The 24110-nt window shown below is 49.2% G+C and overlaps 1 protein-coding gene across 8 annotated transcripts in view; it reads left to right on the forward strand.

The window, feature by feature from the left end:
* SREK1 (splicing regulatory glutamic acid and lysine rich protein 1) overlaps window positions 1–24110 on the forward strand; it is a 530578-nt gene that overhangs the window by 279246 nt on the left and 227222 nt on the right. For all 8 annotated transcript variants that reach the window (XM_085631944.1, XM_085631886.1, XM_085631876.1 and 5 more), the window contains one exon: window positions 15737–15889. In XM_085631944.1, coding sequence (XP_085488070.1) covers window positions 15737–15889 — 153 coding nt within the window. The remainder of the gene's footprint in view (window positions 1–15736; window positions 15890–24110) is intronic.

The following is a 24110-nucleotide window of genomic DNA, read 5'->3' on the forward strand; positions in this document are numbered from 1 at the left end:
AATATTAGTTAAAAATCATTACAGTACCAAAGTCGACTTTTAACAGCTGATTCTGAGAACTGACCCAGGACTGGATCTAGGATCCAGGCCTGGAATTACAAAAGTAATCTAAAAAGTAATCTGTTGCATATAACTTGAATTTATCATTGAGCTCAATGTATTGTGTTTAGAAATAGAGTTGCCTACTGCAACTACTTGTAACTGTTTACTAAAAAGTCAATTGCATATACAAAAGTATTCTTATGAAACATCTCCTGTCGAGAAAGTATATTTTAATTCCAAGTGTTGGTTCTAAAATAAAACAAGCATATATTTTTTATATACAAACCATTGGCCTAGAGTTCAGTTATTGAGTGTGTGGAACTATTTGCTGACTGAGTGTGTACAACAAATGCTTTACACTGTCCTCTGATACTGCCTTACTGCTCGACCAGGCTACCACTTTGGAGAGTAAGGTTATATCTAACTTTAACCTCTGTTAAACCCTTGGGGTCTGTGGACTCTGTACACCCTGTACCTATTAAGGAACAGTATATACAGAGCCACTTTCTCACAACCTTACTCTCTGAAGTGGTAGCTTGGTCGTGCAGTAAGGCAGTATCGGAGGACATTTTGTTGTACTCACTCAGTCAGCAAATGGTTTCACACACTCAGTAACTGAACTTTAGGCCAATGGTTTATATATAAAAAATATATGCTTGTTTTATTTTAATACCAACAATAGGTATTAAAATATACGTTCGAGGCATATGAGCTGCAGATTATACACTTTGCATAGATCGCCATCTGGTGTTGGGCCCGGATGTTTGCAGTTTGTTTTCCTCTTGGAAAGTCTTTGGAAGTCACGAGGTCGGTGACTCCTCCTTTGGTTCGTATTGCGCATGGGCTTCGGCTCCATCCTCAGATTGTTTTTTTCCGCCATCGGGCTCGGATGTAATACTTCGCGCTCCGGTTCCGAACTTTTCCAGTTCAACGATCGACGCAAAATCCTCGCTCATCGAGATTCTTCAGATAACAAATCATCTTAATCACCTTCTCTTCGACACTTCTTCGATTCCAGTCGTCGACGGCGGCCTTCAGGCCTATCCCGGCTCCGGTCTTGGCTGATGGAAAGAACTCCCTTCAAGAAGTGCCCTCGATGTGGGTCCAAATTCCCCCCACCGATCTTCATGAGGTGTGCAACCTCTGCCTCTCCCCTGAACACGAGGCTCGAGACTGTCCCGCCTGCAAGTCTTTTAGATCGAAAAAGACTATTCGAGATCGAAGGGCCAGATGCAACATGGCGTACTCCTCGACCTCCGCTCCAGTCGACATCTTCGGGGACGACGTCGAAGCTCCGGGACAGCAGCACATCGAAGAAGATGACGATGACATCGTCAGTGCTTCCGAGGCCGCCGACTCAGATGTGGAGGACATCACCCCGGCGCAGAGGGTCGTGAGTACTATACCCCCTCCCACACCCGCGCCGATACCCAAAAAGGCTTCTGTCACGCCTTCGCCTTCGAGCCTAGACAAGACCAAGGACACTACTTCTAACACCCCACCTTCGGGCCCGGTAAAGAAGCCTATTAAGCCTTCCGGCAGCTTGGGCTCGAGCCAGCCTACCAGCGGTGCCGAAAAACACCCTTCGGCACTGAAGAAAAAATCGGCCTCCACCTCAACACCGAGCTCAGCACCAATGCCCTCGGTGTCGAAACCCGCCCTCGGTGCCGACCAAACATCATAAGGCCCTCGGCGCCGATACTCCCGTGCCGAAGCCTATCTCGGCACCGAACAAAAAATCGGAGGTCCCAAAAAAGCATGGCACAGACAAGCCTAAAAAGCCGTCGGTGCCGACCGAGCAACCAGTGTCGCAAGAACTATTCACACCGGATCCTCTGCAAAAGACACTTACCAAGGATCCAAAAACTGGACATTGACACAGTCTTCAAAAAAGAGACATTTGGACAAACCAGCTCCACCTCCACCTCCAAAGAGGAAAGACACTGCTACCTCCCCTTTCAGAGTGCCTTCCCCACCTCCTCCACCCCCTCCACCCTCCCCACTTCCACCTTCTCCACCCCTGCCTCATCGCTCTCCGACCCGGTCTCCAGACCATGATGATCAAGGGGACCCTTACTACGATCCAGCAGATGTGCCACAAGACCCCACCCCTACTGGATCCCCAGACCCATGGGCTGACTATAACAATCCGGACATCCCAGATGTCCCACAGGATGACCTTTATCCATCCAGGCCATCCCCACCAGAGGACTCGTTAGGTTTTCACCACCTACTACAGAGGGCGGCACATTATCACGGGGTAGAGCTACATACTGACCCAGTAGAGGAAGATTTTCTCCTAGACACCTTCGATACTGCACATAGGTCTACTGCTATACTACCTATGCTAAAAGGAGTAATCAAACATGCACCAGAGGTTTTTAAAGACCCAGTCAGGGCTAGGGTCCTAAACCCACGTAAAGAGAAAAAATATAAAGCCGCCCCCACAGATCCTGCATACATTAAAGGCCCTGCACCACTGGATTCTTTAGTGGTATCTACAGCTAGGAAGAGATCAAATTCTCAGGCGTCAGGCGCAGCACCACCACCTGACAAAGAGTCCAAGCTCCTAGACGCGTCAGGGAAGCGCACTGCGTCACAAGCCGCCAATATATGGCGTATCGCCAACACTCAAGCGCTATTGGCCAGATACGACAGAGCGCATTATGATGAGCTAGAAACCATCATGCACCATCTCCCTGAAAAATACAGAAATAGAGCTAATGAATTGATTCAAGAGGGAAAAACTATAACTAATACCTCTATACCCTGTGCCCTAGATGCGGCAGATACAGCCTCCAGGGCCATAAACACCAGTGTCCTCCTCCGTCGCCACGCCTGGCTAAGAGTTTCAGGTTTTAAACCTGAGGTGCAAGCCTCCATATTGAACCACCCATTTGATCAACAACATTTATTTGGTCCAAAAGTTGATGAAGCCCTCGAGAAGATGAAGAAAGACACTGATACGGCGAAATCCATGGGAGCCCTACAGTCACACACTTTTAGGCGCTCCTTTCACCGCTCTTCCTTTCGGGGCACGGGTAGAGGCTACTCCTCAGATAGCGCATCCACGTCCTACAAATCCCCTCCTCAGTCCACCTTCACAAGGGGTTATCAAAGAGGCGGCTACAGAGGCAATAATAATAAAGGCAGAGGCAGAACAAATACCGCCCCCTCTGCCACACCCCCTCCCTCCAGACCATCCCACTCCGGTCGGGGGCAGAATACAAAATTTCCTTCATGTCTGGGAGACCGTCACCTCAGACAGATGGGTGACCCAAATTATTCATTCAGGGTACTTCCTAGAACTGACATCTACCCCCCCAAACATTCCACCCAGGCATCGCCCAATGTCACAAGAACATGCCACGTTATTAAAACAGGAAGTAATCTCCCTCCTGCAAAAACAAGCCATAGAGCAAGTCCCCATCAATCAGTAAAATTTAGGGGTCTACTCCCTGTACTTTCTGATTCCAAAAAGAGACGAGAATCTACGACCTATTCTAGATCTCAGACCTCTAAACACTTACATACATTCAGACCATTTTCACATGGTAACCCTTCAACAGGTTCTTCCACTCCTCTCCCAGAACAACTTTCTCACCACACTGGACTTGAAAGACGCACACTTTCACATTCCAGTACACCATGCTCACAGAAAGTACCTCAGATTTGTAGTGGACGGGCAACACTACCAGTTCAAAGTGCTCCCGGTCGGGGTCACAAGAGCACCAAGGGTATTCACCAAGTGCCTAGCAGTAGTGGCGGCATGCCTCAGAAGACTGCACATTCACGTATTCGCATATTTGGACGACTGGCTAATAAAAACCACGTCCTACAACCAATGTGTGAACCACACCGCCGCTACAATCCAACTACTTCACCAGCTAGGTTTCACGGTGAATCACCAAAAGACCCACCTCATACCATCACACACAAAACAATACCTCGGTGCCACCATAGACACCTCAAAAGCCATAGCCTATCCCAATCCTGCCAGGATTGCAAACATACAGGCTCTGCGTCAAATATTCATACTTCAACACTCTCTCCCAGCAAGAGTGTTTATGCAACTGATAGGGATGATGGCCTCTTGCATTTTCATAGTGCCTAATGCAAGACTCCAGATGTGTCCACTCCAAGAGTGCTTAGCGCGCCAGTGGAACCAGGCCCAGGGGCAACTGGCAGATCTGGTGTTGGTAGACAGTCGCACCCATCGCTCTCTGCAGTGGTGGAACACCACAAACCTTTCCAAAGGTCGACCGTTCCTGGACCCGGTTCTACAAATAATCCTAACAGCAGATGCATCACTCTCCGGCTGGGGAGCTCATCTGTTACATCTCACAGTACAGGGCACATGGACGCCGCAACAGAAGTTACTCCACATCAACCATTTGGAGTTGCTAGCAATCTTTCTAGCCCTAAAATCCTTCAAGACGCAGATTTTAGGCAAGGCAGTCCTCATTCGCACAGACAACATGACTGCCATGTACTACATTCAAAAACAGGGGGGCACACACTCTCCACAGCTCTCTCAATTAGCACAGAGCATATGGAGATGGGCAATTTCGCAGAAAATCTTTCTCCTGGCCCAACACGTCTCAGGAGTCCAAAACACCGTGGCAGATCTGCTGAGCAGACAGACACATCAGATCCACGAGTGGGAACTTCTCCCGCAGGTTCTTCACCCGTTCTTTCAGAAGTGGGAGCATCCGCAGATAGACCTCTTCGCCACCCACGAAAACAAAAAATGCCCAAGCTTTGCCGCCAGATATCCACACCCATTGTCCAAAGGCAATGCGATATGGATGAACTGGTCAGGCAAATTTGCATACGCTTTTCCACCTCTCCCACTAATTCCATTAGTGGTGCGAAAGCTACAACAGCATTCCCTCATGCTCATCCTGGTAGCTCCAACATGGGCCAGACCACCGTGGTACACCACACTGCTGGAACTCTCGGTAGTACCACACCAAAAGTTACACCTCTCACCATGCCTCCTGACCCAGAACCATGGAGAGATCAGGCACCCGGACCCAGCTCAGCTCAACCTTGCGATCTGGCTCCTGAGGTCCTAGAATTTGGATACCTTAACCTTCCCCCTGATTGCATGAATATTATCAGGGAAGCTAGACGCCCTACTACTAGGGCATGCTATGCTGCAAAGTGGAAAAGATTTGTTGTGTACTGCCATAACAACACAATCAACCCTCTAAATGTGTCCATACAGCACATCATATCTTACTTGCTCCATCTACTAAGGTGTAACCTAGCATATACATCCATTCGGTTACACCTCGCAGCAATTGCTGCTTACTTACAGAACAGGCAGCACCTATCACTTTTCAGGGTGCCTGCCATCAAAGCCTTAATGGAAGGCCTCAAAAGAGTAATTCCACCCAGAGTACCACCCTCACCTGTCTGGATCTTAAATATAGTTCTCACAAGGCTAATGGGACCGCCTTTCGAACCATTACATAAATGTGAGCTGCAATTTCTCACATGGAAAACAGCTTTTCCAGTGGCCATCACTTCCCTTAGAAGGGTTAGTGAAATACAAGCACTCACTATACAGGAACTTTTTCTCCAAATGCATCAGAACAAGGTTGTACTCCGCAGCAACCCAAAATTCCTACCCAAAGTCATTTCTCCCTTACATCTGAACCAATCGGTAGAATTACCAGTCTTTTTCTCAAAACCTCAGACTGTTGCGGAAAGGGCTTTACACACACTGGATGTTAAAAGGGCTTTACTTTACTACATCCAAAGAACACAACCTTTCAGAAAAACCAAACCGCTATTTGTCTCTTTCTCTCCACCACATAAAGGCAACCCTATTTCTAAATCAGGAATAGCTAGGTGGATTGTAAAATGCATACAAATTTGCTACCACAAAGCAAAACGAACGCTATCTGTTCCCACTAAAGCCCACTCTACAAGAAAGATAGGGGCTTCTATGGCTTTTCTAGGGAACATACCATTAGATGACATCTGCAAAGCAGCGACATGGTCAACACCGCACACTTTCACAAAGCATTACTGTGTAGATGTGCAAATCAAGCAACAAGCTAGTGTGGGCCAGGCTGTACTAAAAACACTGTTCCAAACAACTGCAACGGATGCCGGTGGTCGCCGATAGGGTTGGGTACTGCTATATAGTCTATGCAAAGTGTATAATCTGCAGCTCATATGCCTCGAACGGAATATGCTACTTACCAGTATGCATCTGTTCTTGGCATGTAGAGCTGCAGATCTATACCCGCCCACCCTCCTCCCCGGCTACCTGTATCCGTTCCAGTCTATCTTATTTAGATACAACACACATGGGTTTCTTTTCTGTTATTACTACGCCCCATCTTTCCCTGCTGGCGAAAAACAATCTGAGGATGGAGCCGAAGCCCATGCGCAATACGAACCAAAGGAGGAGTCACCGACCTCGTGACTTCCAAAGACTTTCCAAGAGGAAAACAAACTGCAAACATCCGGGCCCAACACCAGATGGTGATCTATGCAAAGTGTATAGATCTGCAGATCTACATGCCAAGAACAGATGCATACTGGAAAGTAGCATATTCCTTTCTCAGAATGAGATGCTTTAGGTAAATACTTTTGCAATATGCAAGTGGCTTTTGTAAATAATTGCAAGTTGTTGCAATAGGCAACAAAATTTTAAACACAATAATGCATTGAGTTCCAAGGAAGTTTCAAGTTATTTGCATTAGATCACTCTCAGGATTACTTTTGTAATTCCGGGACTGGATCCTGGATTCAGTCCTGGGACAGTTCTTAGAAACAAGTGATAAAAGTCGACTTAGTTACTATTAGGATTTTTAAGTAATATTTTGCTATTTTAAAAGTTGACACTTAGAAGAAATTTCATAGAAAACAGTCAATGATTCCCTATGGAAGAAAATTCAAGTTGCAGGTATAGTATGTTCTCGTTATTTTTGCAATCCAGTACCGGGTGCCTAGACTCAGTACTGGGACCTTTATCCAAAACAGGTAAGTAATTACGTTTTCACAATTTGTACGATTTTTAAAGAAAATTTCAAGTTTGCAAAAATCGACACAAGAAATTTCACAGAAAAACAGTCAATGATTTCCTATGGGAGAAAATTGGGTTACTGGTAAGTACGGTTGTGAATACTTTTCAGGGTCAGTGCTGGGCACCAAGATCCAGCACTGGGAGCTCACCTAATAGCAGGTGAGTATTTTCGTTTTCGTTACGCGGCTGATTTTTGGTGAATATTTTAAGTTTTGAAAAGTCCACACTTAGAAGAAATTTCAGGAAAAACCAGTCAATGTTACCCTATGGAGAAAATTGAATTATTGGTGTAAAGGTAAGTACTCGACTGGCAAAGTTAAGGTTCTGGGCACAGACTCGGGAGGGGGGGGGTTTCTCCCAGGATCAGGTAGGTACAGTTGTTACACCCTCAGCGGCAGCCGGGTGCAGAGTGAGTTAGGCCCAATGTTATCCTATAGGAGGCAGGGGGGCCTTGGTTAGTGGCTACTTACTAGCAGGCCACGCGGCTGTGGGGGCTGGGCTCCTGGTCACTTGCTCAGGGCAAATGGGGAAGTAGTTACACTGCCAGGGCCACTCGGGCGGCTGGGTGCGGTGTGTTTTTGAGCCGTCGGGCGCTCAATTGATTTGAATGGGAAAGCTCCGGTTTGGAAAAAGACTGCAAGCTCGGGGACGAAGATTCTTCATGTGCCACCACCACTTCGAGAGGTAAGTTGGGTAGTTGGAGGATAGGTTGGTACCCAGGAGTTGGGCACAGGAGACCGCAGGGTGCCGGGTGCAGGGGTGCCTTTTTGGTGTTGGGACATCTTACACTCTGTTGAACGCTGTTGGGGGTGTACCTGGTTCTGAGGCTGCAGGCGTCGTAAGGAGCGTCGAGGGAAGTCCTTGGGTGCCGGACTCGGGGTCACAGTCGCCGTGGGGTCGTCCTCGTGGTCTTTGTTCACTCTGGCACAGGCCAGTGTGCAGGGTTCGCTGTTCCGGGCTGATGCCGGGGATTATAAGCAGATTTTGAGTAGAACCTTTACTCATGGGAGTCCCAGGGGCTTAGATCCAAAAGGTAGCCAGGTCCTCCGGGGTTTGTGAGGTTGCTGGCCACAAGAGATGCCGGGCTGTAGCAGGAGCAGGTTCGAGGGTCATCAGGCCGGTAGGGCTGGGGCCAAAGCAGTTGGTGTCTTCCTCTTCTTAGCAGCTGCAGGGCAGGTCTTCTTTCTTCTTGCTCTTCTTTGTATTTTGGAATCTGGAATCTGGGGAAGGAAGGTTCAGGGTGCCCATAAATACCAGATTTAGGGGCGTTACAGGTAGGTAAAGGGCAGTGACCTATGGATCGCTGTCCTGAGGTGGGTACACCCCCTATTCTGCCACTCTCCTGTGGGAGGGGGGCAGTAGCCTAGTCCTGATTGGGAAGGGCCTCCCATCTTCAAGATGGCGAGCACCCGGAGATGTGATTCACCTCGCCTCCCCCACCTGAGGGGTTTGGTTGGCAAGCTGGCACTTCCCCTGTCCTTATTTGGGGTTTCTGGCCATGATTCCCACCGGAGTGGGGGTTGTAAGTGGCCTGGGGAAGCTCACAGAGGTGGCATGCCTTTGAAGCTGGCCCCTGCCCATCCTGGGGGAGGAGATCTAGCACCTCGCCCAGGATGTGCATTGTTGCAGGCCCATGAGAGCAGGGGCTCTCCTACCCAGGGGTCCAGCTACATGTCTGCTCTGTGGCAGCCTTGGCAGCCTCAGAATAGACGTGGATTGTAGGTTAGGTTTCAGGGGGCCACTCTAAGATGCCCTCTGTGGTGCTTGGTACATTAAATCCCACACTGGCATCAGTGTGGGTTTAATGTGCTGAGCAGTTTGATACCAAACTTCTCAGTCTTCAGTGTTGCCATTATGGTGCTGTGGAGTTCGTGTTTGACAAGCTCCCAGCACAATGTACTCTTAAATGGCAGCAGTGCACTTAACAGGGTCCTGGAATGGACCTGGGTACTGTAGGGGCACAGGGCTCATGCTCCTGTGCCAACACCACTGACATAGAGCACCCAGCTAGAGGGATGGCTGATGTATGCCAGGGCAGTGTAGGTTGTGGGCATGGCACACAGGGATGTGTTACACGTAGACTTTGTTTTGTCCTGTATCCAGACACTCTGCCTGCAAGGGGGGGGGGGGGGGGGGTAGGGTGTGTGTGTGTGTGTGTGTGTGTGTGTGTGTGTGTGTGTGTGTGTACACGTGTGTGTGTGTGTGTACGTGTGTGTGTGTGTGTACGTGTGTGTGTGTGTACGTGTGTGTGTACGTGTGTGTGTACGTGTGTGTGTACGTGTGTGTGTGTGTGTGTACGTACAGGGCCTCTTAAGGGTGGCACAATGAGTGCTGCAGCCCTTAGAGGCCTTCCCTGGTCACAAGGCCCTGGGTACCATTTACCAGGGGCTGACATATGGCCAGGGTTTGCCAATTTGGGTTGGAGGTTTTGGTTTAGGGAAGGAACATAGGCCCTGGGCACCTGATTGGCAGGAGCCCAGGGCACACTCAATGAAGGTACATTCAACAATTCAGCAAAAAGTGGGGGCATACCAAGCAAGAAAGATGGCACATTCTCACAGGGGTGTACACCTACACCCCCCCCACCCCAGGGAAGGGATCCTTTGATCCCAACCTTGTTACCTACCTAGATCACCCCAAATCTAGTATTTAGTGCCACCCCTGAACCTTGCTTCCACTGACAACCTGTAAGATGAAAAGAAGGACCGAACAGCCGTGCCTAAGCTAACAAGAGGAGGACGGCCATTGACTTGGCCCCAGCCCTACCGGCCTGTTCCCACATCGAACCTGCTCCTGCGAAATCCCGGTGTGCCCTGCAGCCATCAACTTCGATCAACCCTGAGGACCTGCCTGCCTCCAATCACAAAGACTGTCTCCCGAGAGCACCTGGTTTGTTCAAGATGAGGTGCCCCTGGCGACCCTGACCTGAGATCTAGTGACCCCTGACTTGCCTCCAGCCAACGCCTGCAGCCTCAAACCAGAAGGTCCCCCCAACCGCGACCATAAGCTGGTAAGAAGATCCGACCCTAAAAGCCACCCCTGCACCCTACACCCCACGGTGCCTAACCAACCCCCAATATCCCAACTTACCTTTCCAAGTGGTGGTCGCACCCAGAAGACCTACGTCACCGAGCCTGCAGAGTGTTTGCAAACCGGAGAATCCTCATTGAAACTAACAGGGCACCCGACTACAAAACGGCACCCTGCACCCGGCCGCCCTATTTCTGGTTTCCTGGTTTCCCAGTCTTCTTACCTTTTCTCTTGGAGGGTTGGGCCATACTTTCAGGCTCCAACACTTCATTTTCACCCTATCTCTTGCTCTGTGCTCTTGTTTTTACACACACCAATTCAGGGATATCCAGCATTGCTGCATGGGTTTTCAGTTCAACCTCAGCCCATGCTGAGGTTTCCAGGTCATTGCCAAGCAGACATGCAGGTGGTAGCTTTGGAGAGACCACTACCTGTTTCAGGCCAGTAACCCCCCCCCCCCCCCCCCAAATTGCATGGTTAGTGGTAACACTGTCAGCATTGGTGGCTGGGTAAGTTCCCCCAATCAAGTATTGTATCTCTCACCATAGTGACACTGGCACCTGTATCCCTCAGGGCTGCTATTCTAGTCCCATTGATCCAAAAGTATTGTAAGTATTTCTTTGTTAGGTGGCCACACAGCTAAAGTGGCTGACTCAACTTCCCCTTCTTTGACTAGAATTGCTTCAGTGTGGAACCCCATTTGCTCTTGGCACACTGCTGATCCCATTCTGGAGACAGGAGTAGCTGTAGTAGGACAAAGGGGCTTCTTGTTAGGACAAGTAGCATCTCCAGTTAAGTGTCCTAGTGTCTTACAGTTGTTACACCAGGCCTTTACAAGAGAAAAGTTCTTTTCCCTGTACTTATTAGTAGATTGGGAAGATTTTTGGGACCTCCCCTGTGCAGGGTTTTGGGGCACTTTTGAAGACTCAGACTTTTTATCTTGGGGATTCTCACCACCCTTCCCCTGGGTAGGTTTTGTAACCCCTTTCTTTTGATCAGCCCCAGTGGTTGTTTTTGTCACCCTTGTCTTGACCCAATTGGCTGCCTTCTTTCCCAATTCTTGGGGAGAAATTAGACCTAGGTTTACCAAATGCTGATGTAACTTTTCATTAGTGCAATTACTTAAAATATGTTCTTTCACAAACAGATTGTAAAGTCCATTAAAATCATGCACATTGTGTCCAGTTAACCAACCATCTCGTCTTAACTGAGTACTCAAAGTCAATTCAGGATTGGTTTTGGGTTTTGTGAGCACCCTGAATCTAATTCTGTATTCCTAAGTTGTGAGTCCAAATCCCCCAATCAGAGTTCTCTTAATGAGGTCATAAGATCCAGCATTTTCCCCTGAAATGGTCAGGAGTCTGTCCCTGCAGTTATCAGAGAACAGTTCCCAAAGAAGTGCCCCCCAGTGTGACTTCTTCACTTTTCTCATTTCACAGGCCCGCGCGAAGGCTGTGAACCATTTTGTGATATCATCTCTCTTCATATTTAGGGACAATCCCTTTGGGGATTTTAGGATCATAAGGTTCCTCTTTATCTTTATTAAGTACATTTCCGCCACCATTGATGGGCGTGAGGCCCATCTCTGCTCTCTTTCCCCAGAGCCAGGAGTCTGGTCTCTAGATCCAATATTTTGATCAACCTGGCTAGTTGTCCTCCTCATTGAGGCTGTCTGCAATGTCCTCAGTAGCACCTGGTCCACCTGTGTGGGCTCTAGGTACTGAGAGGTTTATTCTTGGATTCAGGGCAACTGGGGCCCTTCTCCCCCTATGAAGTGGGTGGGAGGGGGGGGGTGGAGTGTTGGTTAATCTCCTCATCCCCTCCATCTTCTTCCACATCTGAGAGGTCTTCACCATTCTTAGAGGGATGGTCCTTAGCATACCCAGCCAAACGCTCCTGGAGTTTTTGTTTGGTGGGATGGGACCCCATGGTTATGTTTTTAATTTTGCATAGGGACCTTGCTTCCTTAAAAGTTATGTGGAGGTAAGGAGTGACGTCGAGCTCCTCAACCTGGTCCTCTATGCCATTGCGTTTATCTTCACTAACAGCTGGGTTCTTCTTAAGAGAGAGTGTTAAAAAAAAAACTTCTAACCCCTCTTATCCCGAACTAAAGACTTTTTATTTTTCTAAAATTCTAAATGGACTTAACCAAGGCCCTAACAAGACTTTTAGTAATTTGGAAAAATTGGTCAATTCAAAAATTGGATTTCTTTAGACCATTTAAGAGTTATGTTGTGTGATCAGGTGGTAACAAAGTTAGTCCAACAAATGCAAAGTTGTATATCCCACCAATGGAGGAAGCTAGCTCTGTATATACTATACCAAAGTGAGGTATAGTGTGCACAGTCTATTGAAACCCCAAAGATAGGCAGATGTACAAGTAGATAGCACCTTACTCTCAATTTGTGGTAGTGTGGGTGAGCAGTAAGGCTTTATCAAAGGGTAGCGTTAAGCATTTGTTGTTCACACTCAATCAGCAAAAGATTGTCGCACACTCAAAGACTGAACTCAGACCAATTTGTTGGGATGCTGGGGGTTGGCTAGACACTGTCGGTTGGGCCACCCAAGACTGTGGGGCGTTGTGTGCAGGGGTGTCTTTTAGGGTCGGATCTTCTTACCAGCTCGTGGTTGTTGGGGCCTTCAAGTTTGAGGCTGGAGGCATCGGCTGGAGGCTTGAGGCAGGTCAGGGATCACCTCCTCGTGGTGTTGGGCCACTCGAACTCGGGCCGTGGCCATCGGGTGCAGAGTGGTGAAGACTCGGGATCTCGCCGGAGCTGGAGTCTGTTGTTAAACGAATCCGGTGTTCACGGGAGAGAAAGTCTTTTCTGTGGAAGGCAGGGCAGGTCCTCGGTGTTCTTGAGGTTGCTGGCTCTAGGACACACCGGGATTTCGCTTCTGCAGGTTGAAATTGGGGACAGGCCGATCGGGCTGGGGTCAAGTCAGTGGGCGTCCTCTTCTTCTTAGCTTCAGCATGGCTCTTCAGTCCTTCTTCTTATTTTCTTCTTAATTAGTTCTTGTCTGAGGAGGCAAGGTTCAGGGGTGCCCTTAAATACTAGATTAAGGAGTGTTACAGTTAAGTAAAGGTTGGGAACAGTGGGTCCCTTCCTTGGGGTGGGTACACCCCCTATTATGCCACCCTACATTGGGAAGGGGGCTAAGTCTCACCCTGGATGGCTGGGTCTCCCATCTGCAAGATGGCAGGGACTGAGAGTTGTGATTCACCTAGCCTCCCCCACCTGAGGGGTTGGGTTGGCAAAGGTGGGCACACTTCTCTTCCTCACTTGTTTTTCCCACCGATTCTCCCACCCAAAGTGGGGGTCCGAGCTGGTGGGGGCTGGTTGTTGGAAGCAGCAAAAGGCCTGGGAAAGCACACAAAAGTGGCAAGCATTTGAAGCTTTCCCTTCGTGGACCCTGCCCATCCTGTGTGAGGAGGCTTGGCACCTCGTCCCAGGATGTGCATTGATTCAGACCCTCGAGAGCAGCAGGCTCTCGACCCAGGGGTCCAGAAACCTGTCTGGTGGTGGCAGCTGGCAAGCAGCCACTCAGCCTGGACGCTGTCAGGTCGTTTTTCAGGGGGCATCTCTAAGATGCCCTCTGTGTGCATTTTTCATTAAATCCCACACTATCAGTGTGGGTTTAATGTGCTGAGAAGTTTGATAAGAAACTTCCAAGTTTCAGTAAAGCCATTATGGTACTGTGGAGTTCGTAATGACAAACTCCCAGCTCCATATACTCTTAATGGCATTAGTGCACTTACAATGTCTGACAATTGGCTTAGACACTGTAGGGGTACAGAGCTCATGCACCTGTACCCTAACCACTGGTATAGTGCAGCTTTCGAGAGGGGTGGCTGATCTATGCCAGGGCAGTGGGTTGTAGACATGGCACACAGGGATGTGTGTCATGTCGACTCTTCACTTTGTTCTGCACCAAAACACGCAGCCTGCAAAATCAGTGTGTGTTTGAAGGTACAGGGCCTCTAAGGGTGGCACAATAAGTGCTGCAGCCCTTCGGTGCCTTCCCTGGCCACAGTGCCCTTGGTAACCGTGGTGCGTTACAAAAGGGGGTGGTGATGGACGGAGCATCAGAACCAATCAAACACTCACACCCAGTCAACAGATCTGGGTTTGATCCATCACCGTTCTTTAGCCCACTCTGCCACCCCAGTTCAGACATGGCCATATGCAAATCAGTCTGACCCTGTGCCTCATGGGAACAGTCCAGCCCGAATTGCCAAGCCATGCCTTCCCTGGACCGGAAACAAGGTTCCTAGACCGGTTTCTGGCATTTCAGCCGTCTTCAGCCAGGCTTGCTTAAATCCAGTGGCAAAGTGAGCAAGGGACTCACGTCTGAGCATACCCTGCCAACTTATGGCGAACAAAGCGTTACAAAAGGGGGTGGTGATGGACGGAGCATCAGAACCAATCAAACACTCACACCCAGTCAACAGATCTGGGTTTGATCCATCACCGTTCTTTAGCCCACTCTGCCACCCCAGTTCAGACATGGCCATATGCAAATCAGTCTGACCCTGTGCCTCATGGGAACAGTCCAGCCCGAATTGCCAAGCCATGCCTTCCCTGGACCGGAAACAAGGTTCCTAGACCGGTTTCTGGCATTTCAGCCGTCTTCAGCCAGGCTTGCTTGAATCCAGTGGCAAAGTGAGCAAGGGACTCACGTCTGAGCATACCCTGCCAACTTATGGCGAACAAAGCGTTACAAAAGGGGGTGGTGATGGACGGAGCATCAGAACCAATCAAACACTCACACCCAGTCAACAGATCTGGGTTTGATCCATCACCGTTCTTTAGCCCACTCTGCCACCCCAGTTCAGACATGGCCATATGCAAATCAGTCTGACCCTGTGCCTCATGGGAACAGTCCAGCCCGAATTGCCAAGCCATGCCTTCCCTGGACCGGAAACAAGGTTCCTAGACCGGTTTCTGGCATTTCAGCTGTCTTCAGCCAGGCTTGCTTGAATCCAGTGAAGACAGCTGAAATGCCAGAAACCGGTCCCAGGAAGCCTGTTTCCGGTCCAGGGAAGACATGGCTTGGCAGTTCGGGCTAGACTGTTCCCATGAGGCACAGGGTCAGACTGATTTGCATATGGCCATGTCTGAACTGGGGTGGCAGAGTGGGCTAAAGAACGGTGTTGGATCAAACCCAGATCTGTTGACTGGGTGGGAGTGTTTGATTGGTTCTGATGCTCCGTCCATCACCACCCCTTTTTGTACCGCTTGGTAACCGTGGTACCATGTACAAGGGGCTGACCTGTGGCCAGAGTGCCAATTGGGTTTTGTTTTCAATGCAGTTTTTAGGGTAAGAACATAGGCCCTGGGTAGCTGTTTGGCTGGAGCCCCGGGCACACTCAGTCAAAGTACATCAGCAGTTTAGTAAAAAGTGGGGCAACCATGCAAAAAGAGGGCACTTTCTTACAATGTGTTACTCCACTTATATCCATTGCAGTTAATTGTTTCTTGAACAAGTACTAAAAGTCAGTCCCTGAAGTTTGCAATATTTCTTGAAGTATAAATGTCATAAACCTAAGAATTTATGGTTTATGTATTTTGGGATGTATTGTAAGCTTTTTCAGGATGCCTAATCTCTTTTTGTTTAAAGGGACAGAAAAAGAGACAAGGATAAAGAAATCAAACCTAAACCCAAGGAAAGGGAGAAATCCAGAGAGAAGGATGACCGAATGAGGAAAGACAAGAGATCACGAACACCTCCCAGAGGCTCTAGTTCTCGTAGGAGATCTCGCAGCACTAGCAGGTTTGATGTTTTCTCTTACCGTTATTGCTTTTTTCATTAATAGTTTGCATCAACAGTGTTTCTGCATAACCATCAGTGTCTTTGGTGTTCATAGTGATTAGTATTTGTGTATGGATATATATTTTAGTTTGTTCACATGTATGGGTATAGTCAAAGGTGTACCAATTAATTCCTTTGATGCTCTCAATACTGGGTGGCGGTATATGGAACTAGAGCGATTCCCTTTTTTGTTTTTCTGGTCACCTTGCTGGGGTAAAGCTTCCCCAGAAGCCCGTACCTGGGTGTTTTTCCCCCCTCCATCGAGGAGAAGAGATGCAAATTGAGACCATATGATACACTCTCATTGTGGTCCATTGGTTAATTTGTTCTTGTCACATATAATAGGCTTAGCCACGCAATCGGGGTACAGTTTTTGACAAGAAGTTGGGAATGCTGGAAGGTAACAATTTTGTGGATCCCTCCAGATTCAGAAACTTTCCTTCAGAAATGATAGTAAGATCAACACAAGCTACACCACCTGGACTCTACTGGGTGTCTCTTTTTCAAAAATGAATAGGTTTAGTTGGTTTTCCTGGGTGGACGCAGAGCCCATGGCGAAACACTACAGCTACCCAGATCGCCGAAGTTGGGGAATTTTCATGGCAAAACATTTTGTCTCCCAGTGGGTTTGGGGCCTATTATGTCACTGTCAATAGATCCATTCACTGGAGTAGGGTTCACGTTTTTATTTGGAGAATAATGGAACACGGAATAGTTCAACATTTGCTATTAATTCAATTTTTCTAGATTTTGGGGCTTCCAAATAAAGCTAGTGTGCAAGAAACGATACTTTTGCAATATGAATCTTTTCTTGATTCACATGCTGTGCATCTTTTACCCCACCTAGTGATTAGGTTCAGAACTCTCCTTTTGTAATCTTTTTGTTGTTGAGTATAGACTGTTTCCTCAATTTGGGTTCTGGTCCATCTTTCTCCTGACATTAAGACTCCTGCCACAGAACATGTGCGTGGCCGCCATCTTCAGTTATTATTTCTGCTGTTGGGTCTGGAAGCACAGATGAAGACTCTTATCCTGAGAAGAAAGATGAAGGAAAGTGATGATCTCTTGAAGAAAATACAATGTTCGAGGCATATGAGCTGCAGATTACACACTTTTGCATAGATCGCCATCTGGTGTTGGGCCCGGATGTTTGCAGTTTGTTTTTCCTCTGAGAAAGTGTTTGGAAGTCACGGGGTCGGTGACTCCTCCCTTGGTTCGTATTGCGCATGGGCTTCGGCTCCATCCTCTGACTGTTTTTTTCCGCCATCGGGCTCGGATGTAATACTTCGCGCTCCGGTTCCAAACATTCCAGTTCGACGATCGAAGCGGAATCCTCGCTATCCGCGGTATTGTTTAGATACTGATCTCCTCAATCACCTTCTTCGACACACCTTCGATTCCAGACATCGACGGCGGCCTTCGGGCCTATCCAGGCTCCGGTCCCGGCTGATGGAAAGAACTCCATTCAAGAAGTGCCCTCGATGTGGGTCCAAATTCCCCCACACCGATCTTCATGAGGTGTGCAACCTCTGCCTCTCCCCTGAACACGAGGCTCGAGACTGTCCCGCCTGCAAGTCTTTTAGATCCAAAAAGACTATTCGAGATCGAAGGGCCAGACGGAAAATGGCGCACTCCTCGACTTCCGTTCCTGTTGACATATTCGGGGATGACGTCGAAGCTCCGGGACAGCAGCACACCGAAGAGGACCTAGTCAGTGCTTCCGAAGCAGATGACTCGGATGTGGAGAACATCACCCCGGCGCAGAGGGTCGTGAGTAAAGTACCCCCTCCCACACCGGTGCCGACACCCAAAAAGGCTTCGGTCACGCCTTCGCCTCCGGGCCTAGGCAAGACCAAAGACACTGCTTCGAACTCCCCACCTTCGGGCCTGGTGAAGAAGCCAAGTAAGCCTTCCGGCGGCTCGGGCTCGAGCCAGCCTGCCTGCGGTGCCGAAAAACACCCTTCGGCACCGAAGAAGAGATCGGCCTCTACCTCGACACCGAGCCCCGTACCAAAGCCCTCGGTGTCCAAACCCAGCCTCTCGGTGCCGACCAAACATCATAAGGCCCTCGGCACCGACACTCCCGCGCCGAAGCCTGTCTCGGCACCGAACAAATAATCGGAGGTTCCAAAAAAGCCATCGGCCCCGAAAACGTCGGCGCCGACCGAATCACCAGTGTCGCAAGAACATTTTACACCGGATCCTTTGCAAAAGATACTTACCAAGGATCCAAAAACTGGGCATTTGGCACTGTCTTCTAAAAAGAGACATTTGGACAAACCACCTCCACCTCCAAAGAGGAAGGACTGTGCTACCTCCCCTTTCAGAGTGCCTTCCCCACCTCCTACACCCTCTCCACCTCTGCCCCCTCCACCTTCTCCACCCCTGCCTCATCGCTCTCCGACCCCGTCTCCAGACCATGATGATCAGGGGGACCCATACTACGACCCAGCATATGTGCCACAAGATCCCACCCCTACAGGATCCCCAGACCCCTGGGATGATTACAATAATCCAGAAATTCCAGATGTCCCACAAGATGACCTTTATCCATCCAGGCCATCTCCACCAGAAGACTCACTAGGTTTTCACCACCTACTTCAGAGGGCAGCACATTATCACAGGGTAGAGCTACACACTGACCCAGTAGAGGAAGATTTCCTCCTAGACACCTTTGATAATGCACATAGGTCTACTGCTATACTACCTATGCTCAAAGAGGTAATAAAACATGCGCCAGAGGTTTTTAAAGACCCAGTCAGGGCTTGGGTCCTAAACCCACGCATAGAGAACAAGCATTTGCAATGCAATAGGTCTCGCATTTATACGAGTTTGAGCTATTGGCATTGTAAATGACAGTGCCTTTTATTTGTTTTTAAAAAACCAAACTTAAATAAAAAGCATTGTCATTTACAATGCCAATAGCTCAAACTCGTATAAATGCGAGACCTATTGCATTGCAAATGCTTGTTTCATAAGAAATGAGGGGTTCAGTCACCCTAAATGTACCCCGGAGAAGATGTTGCCGAAGGACCTACAGTCAAGAGAAGCAGCACGTCCCCCATGCGGGCACACGCTGCCACCCCCTGGCTGCCATCACCCAGTTGAAGAAGGGTAGCTCTGTGGTCAATGCCCCATGAATCCATGAGCAGAGGTGCTATCGTCAACGCTTATATAAAATAAACAAGTCGATGCACGTGTAGAGCTGTGTACACAGGGTCTGAAGAGTCCATCTCTGAAAACCAATTAAGAAAACGGAGAAGATAATTCATGTGGCAGGTCACAGGTGTGGTCAGTGCTGGCACCAGCGGCCAAGCACCCGCCTTGGCACTCGAAGGGGCGTGGAGACAAGCCGGGCCTGTTTGCAAACTCAACAAAAAGCCCGCTTAAGGGGTGTCTCAGGGGCTCTAGGGCGCAGCCAGGACCGGTCCCTCGTTTCCAGGAGCTGATTAAACATTTGCTTCGTGGTTCTGCCTTCCTCCCTGTGCCACCGGCTGAAACCCGGGAACCTGGTTGTGCCAAAACCAAGGCCCTTACATAAGGTGATGACGTCACTGCTCCGTAGCCCTGCCAACTCTCCACGGTGCATTGCATCTTTCTATTTTGGATTTAATGCAATTGTTAAATCATGTTCCCTCAGCGCACCCCGAGAGGATTAACCCTAATCCTCTTTATAATGCAAGTTTCTCAACGAATAGTCGCTAGGTTTGGTCCTGCAAAGCGCCAAGTGTCTGGTTAAACGGATTATGTTGGGAGGCGCCCCGCCCGCTCAGCCCTGCGTCACTCATGGGTAACAGGGTTCGTTGTGCCCTCGGCTGAATGACATACCCAGAATCCAGAGAACCATGGGCGTTAGATGCGATAATGCGCCGTGTGCGTGCTGACGTACACATCACTTTACATAGCTGATGTGTGTGTGTGACGCGCGCACACAGCTGGGGTGTGCAGTGATGTTTTATGGATGGGGTGTGAGTGAGTTCGAACCCGCCCTTGAATATCATAGATAGCAAAATTACCCAATTACTTAATAGGTGCAGAAAAATGTGGTTTAATAAGGTGTAGCGCCGACTCGCACCTTCAGAGAGCTGTAATCAAACGTTGTGACCCTTTGGCGTGGCAAAAATGACTTCAGCAGGACACGTACTCTGTGTGACTAGTGCAAAGTGTGTGTGTGTGTGTGGGGGTGGAGGGGGGTATTTTAACATTTCTGGCTTCTCGGCTCCTCCCATGATCTGGCCACGTGGAATGAGAAGGCAGTGGGAGCAGCCGTCTAAGGACGAGTCTTGATAACAAGCGCGCACTGAAGCTGAGAAGAGGGAGTTGGGAGGGGGGAGTGGGGGCGGGCACGCAGGCTGCCAAATGGTGCGCTGAAAGGGATCGCGATCACATCACGGCGAAAGTGAAAGCAAACGAGTGCTTTCAGGCCTCCAAATGGTGCGCGCGCCCGGACGGCGCACATGCACTGTATTTGGAGGCCTGAAAATCCACTGTTTGCACTTCCAAAACTCGCTTACTATAAGTCTCGCCAGAGCAGCGCTAAAGCGCTGTCTCAGGCGAGACCTAAAAAGTATAAAGCTGCCCCCACAGATCCTGCCTACATCAAAGGGCCAGCGCCACTGGATTCCCTAGTGGTATCCACTGCAAGGAAGAGGTCAAATTCCCAGGCGTCAGGCGAAGCACCACCGCCTGACAAACAGTCAAAGCTCCTGGACGCGTCAGGAAAACGCACTGCTTCACAGGCAGCCAGTATATGGCGTATCGCCAACACTCAAGCGCTATTGGCCAGATACGACAGAGCGCATTATGATGAACTAGAAACCATCATGCAACATCTCCCAGAAAAATACAGAAATGGGGCCAATGAATTAATTCAAGAGGGTAAGACCATAACTAACACCTCTATACGCTGTGCCTTCGACGCAGCAGACACAGCCTCCAGGGCCATTAACACTTGCGTCCTCCTCCGTCGCCATGCTTGGCTGAGAGTTTCAGGCTTTAAACCTGAGGTACAAGCCTCCATATTAAATCATCCATTTGAGCAAGAACATCTATTCGGTCCAAAGGTAGATGAGGCCCTCGGGAAGATGAAAAAAGACACAGATTATCTATGGGAGCCCTACAGTCACACCCTCCTAGGCGCTCCTTTCGCGCTCTTCCTTTCGGGGCACGGGCAGAGGCTACTCCTCAGATAGCGCGTCCACGTCCTACAAATCCCCTCCTCAGTCCACCTTCACAAAAGGTCATCAAAGAGGCGGATATAGAGGCAATAACAATAAAGGCAGAGGCAAAACAAATACCGCCTGCTCTGCCAACCCGCCTACCCAGTGACTTTCCCCTGCTCCCTCCAGACCATCCCACTCCGGTCGGGGGCAGACTACAAAATTTCCTTCACGTCTGGGAGTCCATCACATCAGACAAATGGGTGACCCAAATTATTCGTTCAGGGTACTGCCTAGAACTTACATCTACCCCCCCAACATTCCACCCAGGCAACGCCCAATGTCAGAAGAACATTCCACGTTACTAAAACAGGAGGTAATTTCCCTCCTACAAAAACACGCAATAGAACAGGTCCCCCACGATCAGCAAAATGTAGGGGTCTACTCCCTATATTTTCTGATACCAAAAAGAGACGAGACTATCTTAGATCTCCGGCCTCGAAACACATACAAACATTCGGACCATTTTCACATGGTAACACTTCAGCAGGTACTTCCGCTCCTCTCCCAGAACGACTTTCTCACCACACTGGACTTGAAAGACGCATACTTTCACATTCCGGTACACCATGCCCACAGAAAGTACCTCAGATTCGTAGTGGACGGGCAACACTACCAGTTCAAGGTGCTCCCATTCGGGGTCACAACAGCACCACGGGTATTCACCAAGTGCCTAGCGGTAGTGGCGGCACATCTCAGAAGACAGCACATTCACGTCTTCCCGTATCTGGACGACTGGCTGATAAAAGCCGTGTCCTACAACCAATGTGTACACCACACCGCCACTACAATCCAACTACTTCACCAACTAGGCTTCACGGTGAACCACCAAAAGTCCCAGTTAACACCATCCCACATAAAGCAATACCTCGGTGCCACCATAGACACCTCAAAGGCCATAGCCTACCCCAATCCGGCCAGGATTGCAAGCATTCAGCCTTTGCGTCAATAATTCATACTTCAACACTCCCTCCCAGCAATAGTGTTTATGCAACTGATATTTTCGTAGTGCCTCATGCAAGACTCCAAATGCGTCCACTCCAAGAGTGCTTGGCGCGCCAGTGGAACCAGGCCCAGGGACAACTGACAGTAGACGGTTGCACCCATCGCTTTCTGCAGTGGTGGAACACCACAAATCTTTCCAAAGGTCGACCGTTCCTGGACCCGGTTCCACAAATAATCCTGACAACAGACGCAGCGCTCTCCGGCTGGGGAGCTCATCTACTACACCTCACAGTGCAGGGCACATGGACACCGCAACAAAAGTTCTCCAGTATTAGGGTGTCTTTCATAGATTCACATGCTTGAATATTCCCCGTCGTCGGAGTGGGAGTCCCACGGTAAATAAAATAGCAATATATATATATATATATATATATATATATAGTAAAATATATACATAAGTAATCATATAATTAGTGCATATAGGTGTAAAACACACATAGTGTACCTATAAGAGAAAACTCCATAGGAATACAATGGAGAGAGACAAAAGACCTTTGTAGTCTATCTCTGTCATTATGTAAGTCCGAACTCCAGCCAATCAGGCGTCAGCCCCTCTCTAGAACCTTCTCCTCAGAGCTTCTCACCTCAGATTTTCTACCGCACGTCGTGTGACAGGGAGTCTACCTGAGCTCTGCTCAGTTTTTGTCAGTAAGGATGTCTTCTAGTAAGAAATCTTTGTTCAGACCATGTTCTTCATGTGGAAAGCTGCGTTTGTTCTCTGAGGACCCACACAGTAAGTGTATTTACTGTTTATATCCTGACCATGAGGTGGCAAAATGTAAATTTTGTAGAACTTTTTCTACAAAAACTCTAAAGGACAGAGAGGGCCGCCTGCTAATATGGCTACAGAGACTGAAGGACAAGGATAACCCACTCTCTGATGTGGAAAGTCTCTTTTCTGGTCGTTCCCAACCAGCCTCTAAGCGCAGTAGTGTGCAGGAGTTACCATCTCCTTTCCTGAAGAAGAGGAAGCTGGCTTTGCCTCTGACAACTGCCACCTCTGTGGTCTCACCTACTGCTTTGTCGCCTAAGGGACACTGTTCTCAGGCTGCTGAGGCGTCTACTTCCTCTGGGAAAAAATTGTCAGCCTCGTCGACGATGCTCCCGACGACGAGATCTGCTGTTTCTACCTCGTCGACGGTGACCCCGACGACGACGTCAGCTGCTTCGTCGTCGACGAGCGTTATGTCGACGTTATCCTCGTCGACGATTACCATCAGTTCTTCGAGGGCGGTGACTTCTATTGTGCCCATTACTTCGACGTCGACGAAGAAGGCAAAGGGTCCGTCGACGAAGACTGTGCCGTCGACGAAGACGTCGTCGAGCTCGTCGACGCCCGCTCCGTCGGCGAAGAAAAAGAAGATCCCGTCGACGACACTGTCGACGGTGGTTCCGTCGACGAAAACCTTATCTACGAAGACCTCGACGACGGCTCCGTCGGCGACGGCTCCGTCGGCAGCGGCTCCGTCGACGGTGGCTCCGTCGACGGTGGCTCCGTCGACGGTGGCCCCGTCGACGACGGCTCCGTCGACGGCGATTCCGACGACGGCAATTTTGTTGCCACAGACTTCGTCGACGATAATTCCGTCGACCATCATTCCGTCGACGACGGCTCCATCGACGAGTACATCTCCACAGACATTCGTAAGGGTACAAATAAGAGGTGTTGCGTCTACCCAGAAAACAAGAAGGGAACAACAGCCTCAGCTAGCTTCAGCATCGGTTTCATCTTTAGCTGGAGTTTCTTGGACACCGTTACCTCCTACTGTGGGCCCGGATAGCCAGGAACATAATATTCCTGTGGGAGATGCACAGCCTCCCTCACCATTATTCGCTACGGATTCGGATCAGGAGTCCGAAGGGTTACCGGAGTCTTTCGGAACGGCACAAAGTCCATCCGACTTAGTTATTAAGTGCCAGGATGTCAGTAGTGAGGATGAGGATCCGGTATATATACA

Source organism: Triturus cristatus, chromosome 2_1 (genome assembly GCF_964204655.1).
Source record: "Triturus cristatus chromosome 2_1, aTriCri1.1, whole genome shotgun sequence".
NCBI classification, from domain to species: domain Eukaryota; kingdom Metazoa; phylum Chordata; class Amphibia; order Caudata; family Salamandridae; genus Triturus; species Triturus cristatus.